General features: G+C 25.7%; 1 protein-coding gene across 1 annotated transcript; it reads left to right on the plus strand.

Annotated features, from left to right (window-relative positions):
- Positions 1–2,063: 2,063 nt before the first annotated feature.
- Positions 2,064–14,778, plus strand: LOC112680144 (kinesin-like protein KIF20A). Its single transcript, XM_025550154.1, has 27 exons — positions 2,064–2,222; positions 7,430–7,660; positions 8,482–8,555; positions 8,614–8,768; positions 8,836–9,032; positions 9,095–9,371; positions 9,474–9,657; positions 9,735–9,863; positions 9,941–10,230; positions 10,295–10,350; positions 10,416–10,525; positions 10,582–10,693; positions 10,768–10,893; positions 10,954–11,016; positions 11,085–11,195; positions 11,821–11,916; positions 12,134–12,295; positions 12,356–12,410; positions 12,489–12,493; positions 13,125–13,207; positions 13,271–13,346; positions 13,406–13,456; positions 13,516–13,557; positions 13,627–13,676; positions 13,837–13,859; positions 14,161–14,279; positions 14,582–14,778. The coding sequence occupies exons 2-27, from the start codon at positions 7,451–7,453 to the stop codon at positions 14,654–14,656; spliced, it is 2,931 nt and encodes a 976-aa protein (XP_025405939.1). The 5' UTR covers positions 2,064–2,222; positions 7,430–7,450; the 3' UTR covers positions 14,657–14,778.
- Positions 14,779–17,479: the final 2,701 nt, after the last annotated feature.

The raw sequence follows: 17,479 nt of genomic DNA on the forward strand, positions 1-17,479 counted from the left end.
TGATTTTCCGAGTGAATCCACACTGCGAAAAGGATATGTGGATGATATTTACAATGAGACCATGAATAAAAATAGGAAAATAATTTCTGACAAAAAAATTTGGGTCAGTATCGACGAGACCACTGATGTACAGGGTCGTTAGTAGGCACTCTTGAGGAAAATAATGCAGGCAATATGTTTTTACTTAATTCGGAGGAACTAGAAAAAGCTAACCACTCCACAATCAGCAAACTTTTTGATAGATCAATGAGCGTATTATGGCCGGCTGGTATCCACCATGACAATGTACTTTTATTTTTATTCGATGCCGCACCCTACATGGTTAAATCAGGAGAAGTACTAAAAAGCCTTTACTCAAAAATAATTCATGTAACATGTGTTGTGCATGGACTGCACAGAGTCGCAGAAGAAGTTAGAAATCAATTTCACATAGTAGATAAAGTTATTTCAAGCGTAAAAAAAATCTTTAGAAAAGCCCCAAGTCGTTTACTTGTATTTAAATTGGAAGCGCCAAACTTACCCTAACCTCCGGAGCTAATTACCACACGCTGAGGAAGTTGGATTAACTCAGCAATTTATTATTGCGAGAATTTCGGGATAATCCACCGTGTTATTTTTATGCTAGACAGAAACGTTACAGTTAGTATTAAAGGTGACATCATAAAACCTGGATTGGAAAACAACTTAACGTATATTAAGTCGAACTTTGCCAAATTAACTTTGGCTATTGAACAATTACAACGGCAACATATGCCTTTATCGGATTCACTAAAAATAGTTCAAGATATTCAAAAATTATTTGAAACATTAAGTGGTCCAAATGGATAATCTGTTCAAAATAAATTTAATCAGGTACAGGAAAAAAATCGTGGTCTCTTGGCGTTGGTAAAAATATCACAAGTTCTAACGGATGAAGAGACATTCCGAAATTTAGATAGTCTTCCCGAAGACTTAAATTGTAGCGACTTAACATTTTTTAAGTACGCACCCGTGACGTCTGTCGATGTAGAGCGGTCATTCTCGGCATACATAACTCTACTATCAAATAATCGTAGATCATTCGAATTTGAAAGTATAAGAAAACATCTTATTATTCAGTACAATTCTTAAGGTAAATAAAATTAATACACTATATTATTCATTTATTAATAAATTTTTTTATATGTTTATGTTAACAGAAAATGTTCCAGAGCCGGAAAAGTGCCTACTTCTCAAATATTTACTGTTCATAATTTATAAAAAAACTTGTATAATTTAAAAAAAATTTAAATAAAAATTTTTTTTAATGAAATTTTATTTTGCATATTTTCCAATTTTTAGTGCTATTTATAAGAAAAATTGATATAGTATTGTAATTAGGTGATAACCCTAATTACCTAAAAACCCTATTTTAACCCTGAAAATCGTACATAATATATATAATGTATTTTATTAATAATGTTTAATATTTTTTATTTCTTTAAACACAATAAATTGAATGCAATAAATTAAACATTAATACAATAAATTTCATTATTTCATCATATGCTATATTTTTACAAATAGGAAGTTTAAATTTACTGACCTCTCGCCCCATAAAAAATTCCTAGATATGCGCATGCTAAGGAGTAACGTTTTTTGTAAATTCTTTGGCTTATTAAATAAATTTAAATTGCAACTGCCCCATTTAACTAGGGACGTAATTAAGGGGGATTAGGGGGATGGACCCCCCCCAAAACTTCTTTTATGTAATTTATTTTTTTTTATTTTTTATATTGTGATAATTATTATCATTCTTATTATTATTACGATTACTATTATTATTATTATTAAAATTTAAATTATTAAAAATTTTGTTCTGGTGGGGTGGGGGAGGGTTACTGTATGAGGTGTACAGATTTTTTCTAAAACCTATAATCTCCCCCCCCAAACCAAATTCTTAATTACGCCACTGCATTTAACATTTCGTAACGATTGGGCGTTCTACCGGTAATACAATTTTACATCTATTGAACCATACAGCTGATGGCAACAGTTGGTAACACTAGCTCGATTTAAAAAGAGTCCCAATTGGTTAACGGTCAACGGCTAACGGCAAACAAAGTAGTCATCGGTCATTTATAAATCTACTTTCGTTAAACTGAATTGTTGTAATTTGTGCATTTATAGTGTTGAACGTTAGTTGTGTAATTTGATAATCACCGTCGCCGCTATTGCATTTTCACATCGAGGCATATTTTGAAGTACGTGTGTTTATTGTGTATTTTGTGAATTTTTAGTGTTGAACGTAAGTTGTGTACTTGGTAAGTACGCAAATTGCTCAAATGCAAGAATTAACCGCTTGTCAAGTTTTTCATGATTTACTTCATTGTTACAATAACAGCCAACCGGCCTATAGTATACTGTTACTTACATCTATAAATGTAGGTCCTTGTGACCATCACTACATAGGAGGACCACATAAATAATAAATAATATAGGACTTGCGTAAACGATGTAAAAAGGAATTATTGGCACGATTATAGGACCAAAGAGTAACACAAACACATACGTAAATGTGAGTAACATGGCGGCACTTCAAAGTAATATTGAGACAGGAAATCCAATTAATTCTAGAATTCATTGTAAGAGTGCACAACAGAATATGAGATTTGTGCGAGAGGAAATATTAGCGAGGTCAATCATTATAGTAATAAGTCTGGAAACGTACGCATTTAGCACCTCAGAGTGTTAAATAATAATTGGAATTAACTTTATATTATAAAGCCATAGTGCCGAACAACTGATTCCCATGAGACCTGAGTATATCCTCCTGGCGCCGGAATCATTTGTTATTTTCGTAATTCTAAGTATCTAATGTCCATTAAAGCTGAGGCCACACGAGCATACAAAATGCACGTACTTTTTGACGTGCGTCGTAGAATATTATCGATTACAGGAGCCGGCACACGAGTAATGCGTGTTAAATATAACGGACGTCGAACGTATCAACGTCCAATCTAATTGAATTTGTATTTTAAATGTGAACATCAGCTACATGGTCACACGGGCACATTTCCGTGTACGCTATACGCACGTTATATCATATTTTTGATGCACAGTAAAAGTTCGTCGAATGATCTTACAGAAAAGCGAAAGTAGTTAAAATATTTTGACGAATCTTCTCGAAGTTTATAGTACAACTTCACGTAATGACCATTTGTATATCGTTCACAATTTTTTGGATGAACCTAATATTCCCTTTTAGTCTGTTTTTATTTTAGGTATAAATAGGTTTATGAACTAAAGGGAAAAAACTGTGTGGTTCCATATTTAAAAAAATTTTGTGAAAATATTATGCAATACGTCTTTATAACTTTACAACCAATTATATACTAGTTAAGACAAAATAAATTATAACAAAATTTTATCGGACATCATATCGACGATGGTGTGCACGCTTAATGGTATGTCCATCCAACACCCATACTTAGTGCGTCCTTGTGGCCCCAATTTGAAATGGACATATTTTTCTACCCCGTTAACGCCTGACCTGTTTTTAACATTTGTAATCGTATGTGCCAGATGTCCTTTCTAATGAGCTTTTTTTAGATATTATATTATTTTACTTATTTTCATTGTAATACTTATTTGTTGTTAACTTATATTAATAAATTTTTTACATCTTTTTGTTTATTAATTAAGTAATTTTACCGTCTTTATTAAAATAATTTTATATTTATATAAATATTTTAGACAAGAAAGTTAAAAAAATTTTTATTTACATAAACATTAATGTGTATTCTTGTTAAATTTGAAAATAATAAATTATGTTTAAATATTTGTTATATTGTTTCAAACAATGTCCATTAGAATGGACATCTGGCTTTTATGATTAAAATATTTTTTTTACTAATACATTTAAATATATTTACTTCTGGGAATGCCTATAGTGGTTTATTTTTATTTTAATAATAATATATGTCCATGTCTATTACAAGTTATTTTTGTACTAAGCATACTATTTATTATTTGATAAGCTGTTATTGTAATTAATTCTATTAGTGTAAATTGTTTAAACAGTTATTCAGTGAAATTGTGTATTAGGTTCATTGTAGATGTGCATACCAAAAAATTTTCAAAATTTTAAAATGTTTCATTCAAATTTATCTGTTAAAAGATTCATCAAAGTGTCGATATGAAGGATATAAAAAAAAAAAAAGATTCAATGCAGCAAATGTTCTTTGTATTTTTGCATTACCACAAGCAATAATTGATTTTTTTTATTTTCCATAAAAAGTAATTTAGTTTTTTTAATTAATAAATCATAGTCAACAAGATCATTATATATAGTTTAAGAGATTAATTATTTAAATAAAAATCTTAATAGCGTAAAATTAAAATTTCGTTGTAGTAACAATTACCTAATGTCCATTGTAATGGACACTTTTTAGTGAGTATTTTATATGTGGTACGATAAAAATAAAAATGTTTATATTATTTATTATGTTCCTTATCATATCTTCTTTGAGGTTATAACATCATATCATGTAAATTTAAAATAAAAGTGGCTTGGCACTTGAGGGGGGTAAATATAAATGTCCTTTGAAATGGACATTAGGCACTGGAGGCTAAATGGAGGTTGCTAACAGACCCAATATTCAAATATGGTTTAATCTGGTAAATGCAAGCACCTTCATGCTGCTTAACTTAATATTTTAATTTCTACTTTGAATTATTTTATGAAATTATACTATAGAATTTAGAATTTATTTAATATGGTAAATATTTAAAAGTCTTTAGTTCTTTAATTAATTGAGAAGCTGTACAATTGTCTTTATTCCTCTTCCGTTACATAAGTCTGTACACTCAGACTGGTACTTAATAATACAAAGGTTAATTTATTTTGAAATAAAATTGCAATTAAAATAATTTTTTTTATTGTAAGTTACATACCAGTTTAAAGATGCTATTCATTTTTAATGAAAAGGGAACCACTTCAATTTAGTATTGTCAATCTTAACCATTTATTTTTTATATTTTTAATCTGTGTTACTACTTATAATTATTAATAATGATGCTTAGGTGTTACATGACGACTAAATTGTGGTATAAATAGCTCTCTAGCTATTTTTAATAATTTTTTTTAAATTTACATGTTTTCGCATGTATAATAAGATGGTACTTTTCAAAAAGCCAGTCAATCTTCATTTAGAAGTTTTGGTGAAAAAAAAACTTAAAAATGCTCTAAAATGATTGAATATTTTTTTTTTCAAAACGCGAATTTTTCATTCTTGATATTTCAGTAAAATCAAAAATTTAGTGTAACTTACTTTTAATGGTATGAACCAATCTTATTACAACTGAGGTGGTTTCTTACAGAAAATCGAGGGTTGTTTTCAATTTGGTTAGACTCTTGCAGTTTTATTAATTTATGTAAAATTAACAATATTAAACTGAATTGTCCTCACATTACATAACAAGTAGATTTGGAGATTAATTATAATTGTTTATATAGTATAGTGAGTTCCGCTTAATGTGATAGCTGGTTTATAGAATCAAAATATTTATTTTTTTTTTTTGGGTTATTCGGCCACTAGGACCATCCCGTCTCACGACCAATTCTCCATTCGTCTCTATTCGCCAAATCCTAGTTTGATCCGTCTCCTGATTCATGTACATTTCTCTCAACTGTATCTTCTCACCTCAATTTTGGTCTTCCCGAGGGTTTTTTTCTAACTGGATTCTGTTTGAGCACCATTCTTAGTAGAAAGTTTTGGCTCCGCATTGCATGTCCTGCCCAACGCAGTCTTCTCTTAATCGTCCACTGTGTTGTTTTCATTAAACATTTCTTGAAACTCTTTATTTTTCCTTCTTCTCCACTCTTCTGTGATGTCATTTTTTATTGGATTTATTTTATTTATTTATTTTATGTCATATTTTATTTATCTTCTATTTTTTATTATATATATTTATATATAATTATATAACCTACAAGTTGAATACGTGTAATGTGTGTTACTCAGATTGGTAATGTTTTTTTTGATCATAACTTCTAAGGGAAGTACGACCAACTTTTTTTGAAAATAGCATTCGGTTAGACCTGATCAACTGTTAAGTTAAATTTGAATGAATTTGTTTATTAAGAAGCCTGATTTTTTTATATTTACCTTTTTATATAAATTGGTAGTTTTTTTTTTTTTTTACATAATTTTTGTTTTTGTATAGCTTATGTAAATTAAAAAAATTTATTATTGAGTATTAAATAGTTAGTACATATTCATAGGTTTTCTTTATACATATGTTTTGAGCTCTCTTTTAATGCAATTACATATATCATCAATAATAAACTCATTGCACAAAATAATACAATATTCAATTACAGTAAGACCTTGTTAATACACAGATTGTTTCCAGTCCCTAGTACCCATATATCTTTTAGCATTGAAAAAAACACTATTAATAAGCTCTCTTATAGTACGTAATCCCGCATAATGCGCTAATTTTACTGGTCTCTAATATCTTTTAATATTGGAAAAAAAACCTGATTAATATATACTTTAATAACATTTTGATTGTAAAGTTTATCTTATCGATAATAAACAACTTTTTGATATTAAAAATATTTTTTATTTATAATCGATCTTTTTTTTTTTTTTCCATTAATATGTATATATGTTACAATGTATTAAATAACATTTAACTCTTGGAACATTTTCTAATTTATTTTATCTGGCATACCATTCAAAACACTTAAAAAGTATATCAGATGGCAGCGGCAACGTAAAGGTAGTTTTGTGAGCTTTTGGACTCACAGATTTTTTTAAATATATGGTTGGATGATCATTGCCCACTGAGTAAGTTCAAATATAATTAATACAATCATGCATTTTCTCAAAATGGTTATTTTGATGTGTATGAGTAATAATTGGTGAATGGGTGGTTAAAATTTTTCATCAGTGCCTTACTTAAAAAAAAGTTAGCTCTGCTACTGTCAGATGGGATCCCGTATAAAAAACGCTTCAAAAGCGTCTGAACGATTTTTTACTGTGTTTATATTGTGTAGAGAATAATCATAGATTATTATTTATTATTTATGACTGCGAAATCTTAATTTGATCTTCTAACTGGAATTAGCTATTTGATGTTATACAAATTGTAAAAATGTAAATATTTTATTAGAAAAGTAAGAAGTAAATTCATAAACCAAATAGGTAGTACTTTTATGCAATCCTCAAAATAATGTTTTTTTTTTTTTTTTTTTTTTTTTTGGTTTTGGGGGGGGATAATAATGATATTCTGAATATATTTTAATTTTCAATGTTGTGTTTATAATAGCAAATATATTTTAATAAAAAAAAAAAAATTTCTTTTACCATTTAATACTGTAAAAATTTTAAGTTATAAAATTGCATTAAAATTATTTTTAAATCAGTTTATTGTTATTGAATTAATTTTTTTTTAATTTTAGGTTTTTATAGAAAGAATTAAGATGAATGATTCTAGAGAAAATCATTCTACTGGTTCTTATGTTGAACCAAGAGTTCCAAGTATTACTGGTTTTGGACAAAGAAAAATAAATGGCAAACCTAAAATAGTGCTGAACTATTCTTTAGAAAAGTGTAATGACAATTCTGGGACTCCAAAAATTGATGTATGTTTACGTTTAAAACCACGAACCTTTAGTATTCCAAGTAATGAGGTAAGCTTATGGCAGTAGGTATAATTCTTCTGTTTAATATATATACTGAACACAATATCAATTAATATTTTAAATATACTGTTGGTAAATTTGTATTTATTCGGCGTACATAACTGTATGTAATTTCATGCTTGGCCAGTGCTTTCAAAGGATGTATCTAAATACAAACAAAATAATTTATGTATTAAAATTGAAAAAAATCTAATGATGTTTCTTAAGGATAATGGTAAACAAATTACATTGAGTAAATGTCTTCTTAAATTCCTTAGCTGTAAAATTTCGTATAGAATCACTGACCTCTAGAAAGTTATAAAATGATAAATGATAAACTATTCTGCCTCTAAATCCTAAGTATAATAAACCATAATATTCCAACATTCAATGCAAGAAATAATTTCCTCTTTTTGATCCCAAAATGCTCAACAAATATGATCAATAATAGTCCAGAGTCCTATATGCTTGTAACAGCATACCATACTTTTTTTATTTTATTTTTTTTATTCTCATCTTATATTAAAAAATATAATATTAAGTTCTTAAATAATTGTCTATGCTATAAATATTTTGTAAACTATATTGCTCTTGTAATCCCTTTGGGATATTATAATTTTAAAAATAAAATCATAAAGAGATGGACTGTTCCTACTGATCTGTAAATTAATTCATAATAATAAAAAAAAAAAAATTAATATAAAAAATAACACGAGCACTGGCGTAGTAGGCCAAAAATCATGTGTGCAGTAAATATGTTAAATATAAATATTATCTTTTATGTAAATAAATGTATTTAATAACATAATTTTAAAATATTTCTTATGTAGGTTGATACATTAACAATATTAAGTGATAACACAGTTGCTTGTTCAAGTGGAAATGCACGTGAAGATGTAATAGAGTAAGAATTATACATATTTATTCTTAACTGGTTTTAACAATATTAACTTGGGTTTTAGGTATATGTTTTCCAGTGTATTTGGTCCTGAAGTTGATCAAAAAAAATTTTTTGACACCTGGATATATGATAAAGTATTACGATTTTTGAATGGAAATAATGAATTACTATTTGCTTATGGCACAACAAATGCTGGAAAGACTTATACTATCCATGGTAGTTTTTATTTAATAATTATTTTTATTATAATCAGTTAATAAAAAATAAAATTTTGTTTTCATAGGAAATTTAAATGACCCTGGTATTATTCCTAGAACTCTTCTCCTAGTCTTTAACACATTAAATAATAAACTAATGGCTCAGTGCAAGTATAAACCTGATAAAGTTATTGCCGCACATATATTAGATGAAAATTTAATCAAAGTTGAAGAAAGTTTTCGAAATAATATTTTAAATAATTGGTGCAATGAAAAAATACAAGTAAATTTTAAATACAACGTTTCATTATCTTTATACTTCCTATTTCATTTTTATTATTATAGGAAGGTTTAAAGTCTTCTGTATCTCAAATTGATGAGGGTCAGACAATTCATAGTATGGATCATCTGACAAATAATGACATAACAAAAATGTTTGATTTAATAAAAGATGTTGATAATGTAACATTGGATCATGGTGATGTTTTCTATACTGTTTGGGTTTCTTACTCAGAAATTTACAATGAATCCATCTATGATCTTTTGGTAACTTGCTTGCCTAAACAGAAAAGAACTCCTCTCAAACTTTCACTTGATCAAGATAAAAATGTATATGTAAGAGGTATGTCTATATATGTGTTTACTTCCAAGTGCATTGAAAAATATGCTATGAAAATATATTTCATACTTATAGTTAGCTAATGTTATTTATAATCATTTTTAGATTTAAGTCATGTATTTGTTCGGTCTGCTGAAGAAGCATATAAAGTTTTGACTTTTGGTAAAAATAATTTAAAAATTGCAAGCAATAATTTGAATAAGTGTTCTAGCCGTTCACATTGTATTTTCACTATGAAATTAATGAGGGTAGAAAATGTTGAAAATCCTAAAACAGCTGTTATTAGCAGGTTTAATAAAAATATATATATATATATATTTTTAAAATATTTGTCTTGGTTTTAAAAAAAATTTAACTTGTTTTTAGTATTTCATTTTGTGACTTGGCGGGCTCTGAACGTCTTAAAAAAACATTGAACATTGGTGATCGCCTTGTAGAATCTAAGAATATAAATACTTCATTATTAGTACTGAACAAGTGTTTTTCTGTGTTACGGTAATTTTTACCTCATCAACTAACTTAAATTAATTAAATGTGTATTATTGTTATTTATTTATTTTTGTTCTTTTAAGTGAAAACCAAAAGCGAGGTGAAAATAATTTGGTTCCATACAGAGAATCTAAATTAACCCAAATTTTTCAAACTGCCTTAACAGGCTGTAATAAAACTGGTATATCAATGGCAGTCAATGTTGATACATCTCCAAGCTTATTTGAAGAAACCAAACAAGTATTATTCATGTCTGCTATTGTACGTTCAATTACTAAAAGCAAAACTAAAACAATTTCCAAACCCAGACCAAGTTTTGTTATTTGGACGGCAAATAATTGCAAAAACATAGATCAAACTAAATCTAAACTGAGTAATAATAAATATATATTAATATTATATAAATATTTGTGTGAAAGTAAATGTATGTATTTTAGATTCAATTAATGAAGATGAAAACTTGGATGAATCAAATACAGAAGAGGAACCAATGGTCTGTAAAATGTATAAAACTATTTTTTATTTATTGAATAGCAAAAAGAATTTAATTTTTTTCAGATATCTTATAATGATTTTGAAATAAGATTAAAAGAAGAACAAACCAAACTTCGACAACACTTACTTTCAGAGTTTCGTGTTATCTTGGATCGTAATGAGAAATTTTATAAGTGAGTGCTTTGTACTTGACAATATAATTTAGTCAACAACTATTATTTATTTTTAGAGAACAGAAAGCAGCCTCAATCAAAAATAGAACAGAAATTTATGAAAATAAAATAAAAAGATTGAAAGATTTTTATTTAGAAGAAATTAAAGAAAGAGATGAAAAATTAGCGGTAATTTATTTATTTATCCCAAGTTTTTTTTTTCAAGTTTAGGTTTAATGGTTTTAAAATTGTCATTTAATCAGAATTTTCAATCAAACCCAGTTAGCTTAAATAACCATGAAAATGATAATAAAAGTACCATGGAAAACTATGAATTTAGAATTGGTGAACTTGAAGTACAAAATGAAGAGTTGCTTGCAGAACTTAATGTAATATATTAAAATGCATATTATTTAATTCATATTATAATCAAATATTTCACTTTATAGGCCTTAAAAAATACACAGGATATGAGACATGAAGAACTCAATGCTAAGAATCAAGAAATTGATGTAAGTATTTTTTTTTCATTTTGAATTTTATGGTTACTTTTTATTTCAATTTCCTTCATTTTATTTAGAATTATAAAATCATGTTAAAAGAGGCAACTACTGAGTATGAACAATTGGAAGCCGTCATAAATGAAAAGAATAATCGATTTGATGAAATATATCAATATTTAGATGAAAAAGTATGTTTAATATTTATATATTCAGTTTTAAATAATATTTATGTTTATTGTCCTGCTAAAAAAGATTGCTTTATATTAAAAAAAAAAAAAAATTAAATACTTTTAATCACACTCTTCAACTTATAATTATTAATTTGATATATCTTTAATAAGTAAAAAATGCTATGGGAAAAAAGAAGAAAACAGGAATTAGCAAAATATTTATAAATCAAAATTACTTAAATTTGTCAGTTATATTTCAAATGCAACATTTTTACTTAGCTTTTATATATGGTATTATTGTAACGGAAATAGAAGTTATTTAGCCATATTATATTGTTTAATTCTTATTTATTATTATTCTTTATTATATATATTTTTTTTGATTTCATACATGTAAAATAATAATTTAATAATAATAATAAATAATTTCATTGTTTTCATCAGGTATAATATTATAGAAGAAGGTTTATTTTACTTAAAAAAACAATTATATATTTATAAAAAATTAAATCTCCATAAATTACTAAACAAAAGTGCATTTATCTTAAAATGACATGGAACCAACTTAAAAATTTATTCTTAGCAGGACAGGACAGAATTGTTTGAATTCATAATATTTCATTTTTAATGTAAACGTTTATAGGATTTAGAAATAGAAAGGTTAACTGGTTCCTTAGAAGCCAAAGATAATATTATTACAGACATGGAACAACATCAAGAAGAAATGATAACCGAAGCTGTAAGATCATTTATTTTTATTATTTAGTATTTATTTCTCTTCTAAATCTAAACTTTATTTGGTTATATATTTTTAACATTCTTAGTATTATTCATATATTAGATATTTTTTTATGTTAATCGTACAAATTAATAATTCCAGTAGGTTTAATACATTTTTAGCTCTGTGTTCTTAATCAATGTTGATCTTTGAATTTAAACTTTTTGAATTTTTTTAGGTTGAAAAACAAATACTCAAATATATGGATGAAAAATTAAATACAATTCTTAGCTTGGAAAATAAAATTGAAAAGTTACAAATTAAGAACAACAAATATAAAGAAACAAATTCTCAAATTTTTCAACAATACTCAACTTTGAGAAAACAATATCTGATTATGGTATAATTTATATTTTTAGTGAATTTCTTTAATCATACTTATCTTATTTTTTTATTTTAGTCTAAAACACTTGATGAATATAAAAATTCTAATGAAATCAATTCAAAATTATCAGGTAATAAGATTATGTAATAATTTAACTAATAATTTGTGTTTTATTCTAGATATAAATTAACATTTGAACAATTTCTAGTTATTGTATAAAACTATTTTTTAGGATATCAGTAGTATATATTATAATTTAACCATTATGAATATTGTCAATTAATTGAAAACAATGTGCATTTAATTTAATTTTAAATACATCCCATACTTTTATTATATATCTTTAAATATTAAATAAAATGCCAATTTATTGAGCATAGTAATAATTATTAATATTGACTTAGTTTTTTCGTGCATTGAACAAATCTTTTTACATATTTTTTTTATTATATATTTTTTGATTTCTTAATTATTGTCTATTACAAAATTGTAAAATAGTTGTATTAACTCATAATTTTGTTAATTATATATAAAAAGTTTTAGTATTATTAATCAAATATTTTTCACATTATTTAATATAACATACAGAAAAGTCATTATTTATATTATATGGTTTACTTAACTTTCTTTTGACTAGTATAATCAATATTAAGACATAGAACACTAGGAAATATAAATTATAGTCATCCTTTCTTACAAAAACTTTAATCGATATTAATGTAGGTCCGAACCTGGCTATTAACTTATAAAAATGAAGTTAGATATGAAATCCTGGGATTGTAATATATAATTATATTGATTAATAATATTTCTATATCGTATACATATTATTTTTATCTAAATATTTAACTATTTTTTTTTTATAGAAAAAGATTTAGAAATAGCAAAACTCCAAAAACAAATAGAAGAATTAGAATTTAAGCTAAAGTAATAACTTTAAAATAAAAAAATTTAATCATCATTTATTCATAATTTTTCCTTTTATTACAGAGAAGTTGAGGTAACAGAAAAGAAACCTATGACCAAAAGTATTGGAATACTAACAGACTTAAGCAACATTGGTTCAGTAAGTTAATTTTTGTATAATAGCTTGTCTAAATTATAATGTTTATATTAATATTTTAGCCTATGACCAAAAGTACTGGAATACTAACAGATTTAAGCAACATTGGTTCAGTAAGTTAATTTTTGTATCATAGCTAGCCTAAGTTATAATTTTTATATTCTTATTTTAGCCTTTACGATATCAAACTGAATATGAAGAGAAGGAAAATAAAGTAAAATTTAAATATAGATGTTTTTTTTAATTATATATACATAATGAATTTTTTTTTTTTTGTATTTAGATAGTTAAATCTGAATCAAAATCTGTACGAAAATGCAGAACAGCTAAAAAGTAAGTTAAATGTCTAAATAAAATTGATTTACCCTTTTACTCATATTATATTTTTGGCTCCTTATTAATCTAAACTTTATTTATAATTTTTGTAACTCAATCACAACAAAACAAAGTTTGAAATAAGTTCAATTTTTATGATTATTTGTATTTTTTGCAGGGATAAGAAAAATTTGATGCCAAGTAATTATATAAATATATCAAATATTTATATAGTATTAATTCACATAGAGAATAAAAGATTTGTATTAAAAATGTTTTAATTAGTGTTTAAATTTTGCTTTTTGAAAGAGTTGACTAAAAAAAAAACTAATACATTTTTTCTATTGTAATGAAAATTCTAATTTGTTGGTGTGATGACTACAATTTTTTAATAATAAGTCTAACTCAATGTTAAATAAAATAAATTATAAAATTTTTAAATAATGTACATTAAAAACATTCATAATATTTATTTGCTTAGTAAATTTTTTTATATATGCAGGCTATACTCTTGATGACAAAATGTTGGATGAAGCAATCGATAATATTCCTTATAGCACACGCAAGCGTAAATTATTTGACAGTAAATCTATATTGGCTGAAAGTGCTACTGTGCCCTCTGTGAGTATTAATGATTCATGTGTAGCAGAGGTGGAAGTAAGAATTTTTTCACGTGAAAATGTTAAAATTTTAATTATTTTAAAATCACAATATCTTTCTTATAATTAGCGTACAATCATACTTATTGAGTTTTAAACACATCATTAACAAAGTTAAAAATATCAAACCAGTTATCAATAAATTTTATGCTACAAAAGTAACACCTACAATTTTCCACCTTTGGATGAATTCCTATCTTCCTCTCCCTACTTCAACCCCTAAATGTTAGTATAATATTTTAATTTTTAAATTTTTTAAAACAGGATAACATTTTGGATTCAATACCTACTCCATCTCGAGCGCTATTTCAAATTTCCAAATTGCGTGTAAAAAAATAAACCATAATTACTCATGTATATATATATATATATATATGTATTTATAAGCTTTTGAAATTATTTTTGCATTTAACATTGTCATTTAACTATGGAAAGGTTTTATACTTTTTTTTTTTTTATAATTATTCATAATGCTTTATTAAATTATAGTTAGTTTATGTTTGTACTTGTTTATAATTCTGAATTAAATATAGATAATTTTTGTAATTTAGTACATTTATAAATTGTTAGTTATTATTTATTACTAAAGAGTGGATTTTTAGGTTCTTAAAATCTTAAAATATGATGCTAATATAATCTAAAAAAAATCCTAAAATAATCTCTAAATATTTCTTAAACTTGTAAATATACGATAATATGATTTTTTTTTTTTTTCTTAAATAGTTCAATAAAAACATTAAATTACTGTTATGGGCCATTCCTTTGATAACAGGTAAATTATTTAAATATAAAAATTTAAAACAGTTCATACATAGAAATATAAATATAATACAATTATATATAAAAAACAAAATAGTTAAATAAAAACAATGAATAACTTGTATGCACCATTCCTTGGTAAAAGATAAATTATTTAAGTGGAAAAAATGGATAACAGTTCTATACATGGGAATATAAATATAACAATTAAATTTTTTTTTCCTAGAAAAATTACAACTCGAGAATTAAATAAAATATGCTTTTTTATGAACAATAATTGGATATGTCCAAAATATGCAAAATAAATGTTTTATTATGAACTCTATGATGGATAAACTGTCCACATTTTTCATCCTCATAAATCTACATAAAGCCAATAAAAATATGTATAAACCTTTAAATCCGCTCTACTTATTACCATTTTATTATTTTTTTATAGTAAAGAGAATCTTAAAATAGATTACCTACTGATTATATTCATGAAGGATAAAGTAATATAATAGTTGAGTTCAGGTTAAATACCATTATTTGCCTATATTAAATACTGTTGACTATTTGGCATCATCAGTTATAAAATTCGTAGAATTATGTTAATTATGTTGTTTTTTTTTTCATATTAATTTCTATTAAAATAAATAGTTAATTATTTATATTATTATTAATATTAATACATTTAGTTTCAGAAAAGACAAAAATTACCTAACAACCAACCATTACATAATGGTTACAAAATGGTTGATATAGTAGTAGAACCAAATTTGTTAATACGGTTGATTGAACTTTTAATGTTTGAAAACAGTTTCTAGGTCTCTTAGGAATATGACACTAGAAATGGCTCCATATAAAATTGATATAACCGGCCCTTATGTAAAAATCTAATGTATTTTTGAGTGTAGCCAAGCCGTATTTATCTATAACAATGGTTTTCAACCTGTGTGTCACGGCTCCCATGCGCGTCGTCTATTATTATCAAAGGAGCCGCGTTCGCAGTTGAAATTAAAAATATAATATAGTTTTTATTATCTTTTTTTTTAGGCCGTGTAAGTTCGCAAACTCTATATATGTGTATTCGCTTCAAAAACTATTAATTCAAGCCTTAATAAAGTCTTGCTATCTGTTATTGAAATAGTTAACTTCATCAAAACTCGACCTGTAAAGTCCAAATGTGTAAAGACATGGGAGCTGAGCATATCTTTTTTGTACTATTGTAACTCCTGTTGACTTTAATGAAGAAATGTGTTAAGAAGAATGTGTAAAGAAGAATATTTGAACTTCAAAAAGAACTTAATTGTTTTCTTCTTGAACAAAAAACTTTGAAAATTAAGTCTTTCTAATAAAACTATCATACTTATGTGATATTTTTGAAACCTTGATGTACTTAATATATACTTAATATATCTCTACAAGACTCATATTTTGCAGTTAACTAAAAAAATTACTTCTTTTAAAAGAAAATTAGTCTTGTGGAAGAACAAAATTAATGAAGATTTTTTTTAAATCCGTTTCCCCTCATTGTACATGTTCCTTCATGAAAATAATTTCAACTAGATAAAATCTGTCAAATAATTTTCTCGAGGACGATCAACAACAATATTTTATTAAAGATCCTTTAACTGCTACTCTACTATAAGAACTAACAATTTTTGAATAAGAACAGCAGTTTTTGATGTATAAGTTACTGATAGACTTAACCTCAGATTCAATTACAAAATCCAAGTTTTCATTATTATATTTACCAGAATTTTGGATAACTATAAAGAAGTAACCAATGGTAGTCAATAAAGCTATCATGTCCGATTCCATTTGCTTCTTCGTACCAGATTTATTTTTTAAAAATATGGGAAACTTTAAAACAGTAATTTTAATTCTTTTCTCGTTCATGTCACCTTTGGCTACTATAATAAAACACCGCGTCACCCTAATATCAAAGTAATAAATAATCTTAACTCTGTATTTTATAATAATTCTTAACAAAAAAAAAAAAAATACTGTACACAGAAAAATAATTAATAGATCTACAATTTATTTCAGGCCTAGTGGTTTTTACAAAGTTGAGGAAGTCAAAGGCTGATGGTGAAAAGACTGAGTCTCATATTATCTTCTAGAGTAGTAGAGCTACAACACTACATATCGTTACACCACAAATAGCCACTCGACAATATAATATCTTCATAATCCGACAAAATGCCACCCGCTAAAAACCATCGTACTACACTACCAACCTAACGTCCATATTGATACGATAATCTAATTTTACTTAAATCGACAAAAAGGCTCCAAAAAGAATTAATTACGTTTTTGGCGCCACTTTAGAATTTTAAAATGTATTGCATGAGTTCAACAGCTACCTACAGATACTTTGAAAACCCATTGAGAAAAATATTAGTCCTTAATATTTTTATT

Source organism: Sipha flava, unplaced genomic scaffold (genome assembly GCF_003268045.1).
Source record: "Sipha flava isolate LNK unplaced genomic scaffold, YSA_version1 174_pilon_pilon, whole genome shotgun sequence".
NCBI classification, from domain to species: domain Eukaryota; kingdom Metazoa; phylum Arthropoda; class Insecta; order Hemiptera; family Aphididae; genus Sipha; species Sipha flava.

Bases quoted from the DNA above. Each gene is read 5' to 3' on its own strand.
- LOC112680144 (XM_025550154.1), top strand. From the start codon at position 7,451: ATGAATGATTCTAGAGAAAATCATTCTACTGGTTCTTATGTTGAACCA. The intron at 8,769-8,835 runs GTAGTTTTTATT...TTGTTTTCATAG, and splicing joins AAAGACTTATACTATCCATG to GAAATTTAAATGACCCTGGT. The intron at 13,457-13,515 runs GTAAGTTAATTT...TTCTTATTTTAG, and splicing joins ATTTAAGCAACATTGGTTCA to CCTTTACGATATCAAACTGA.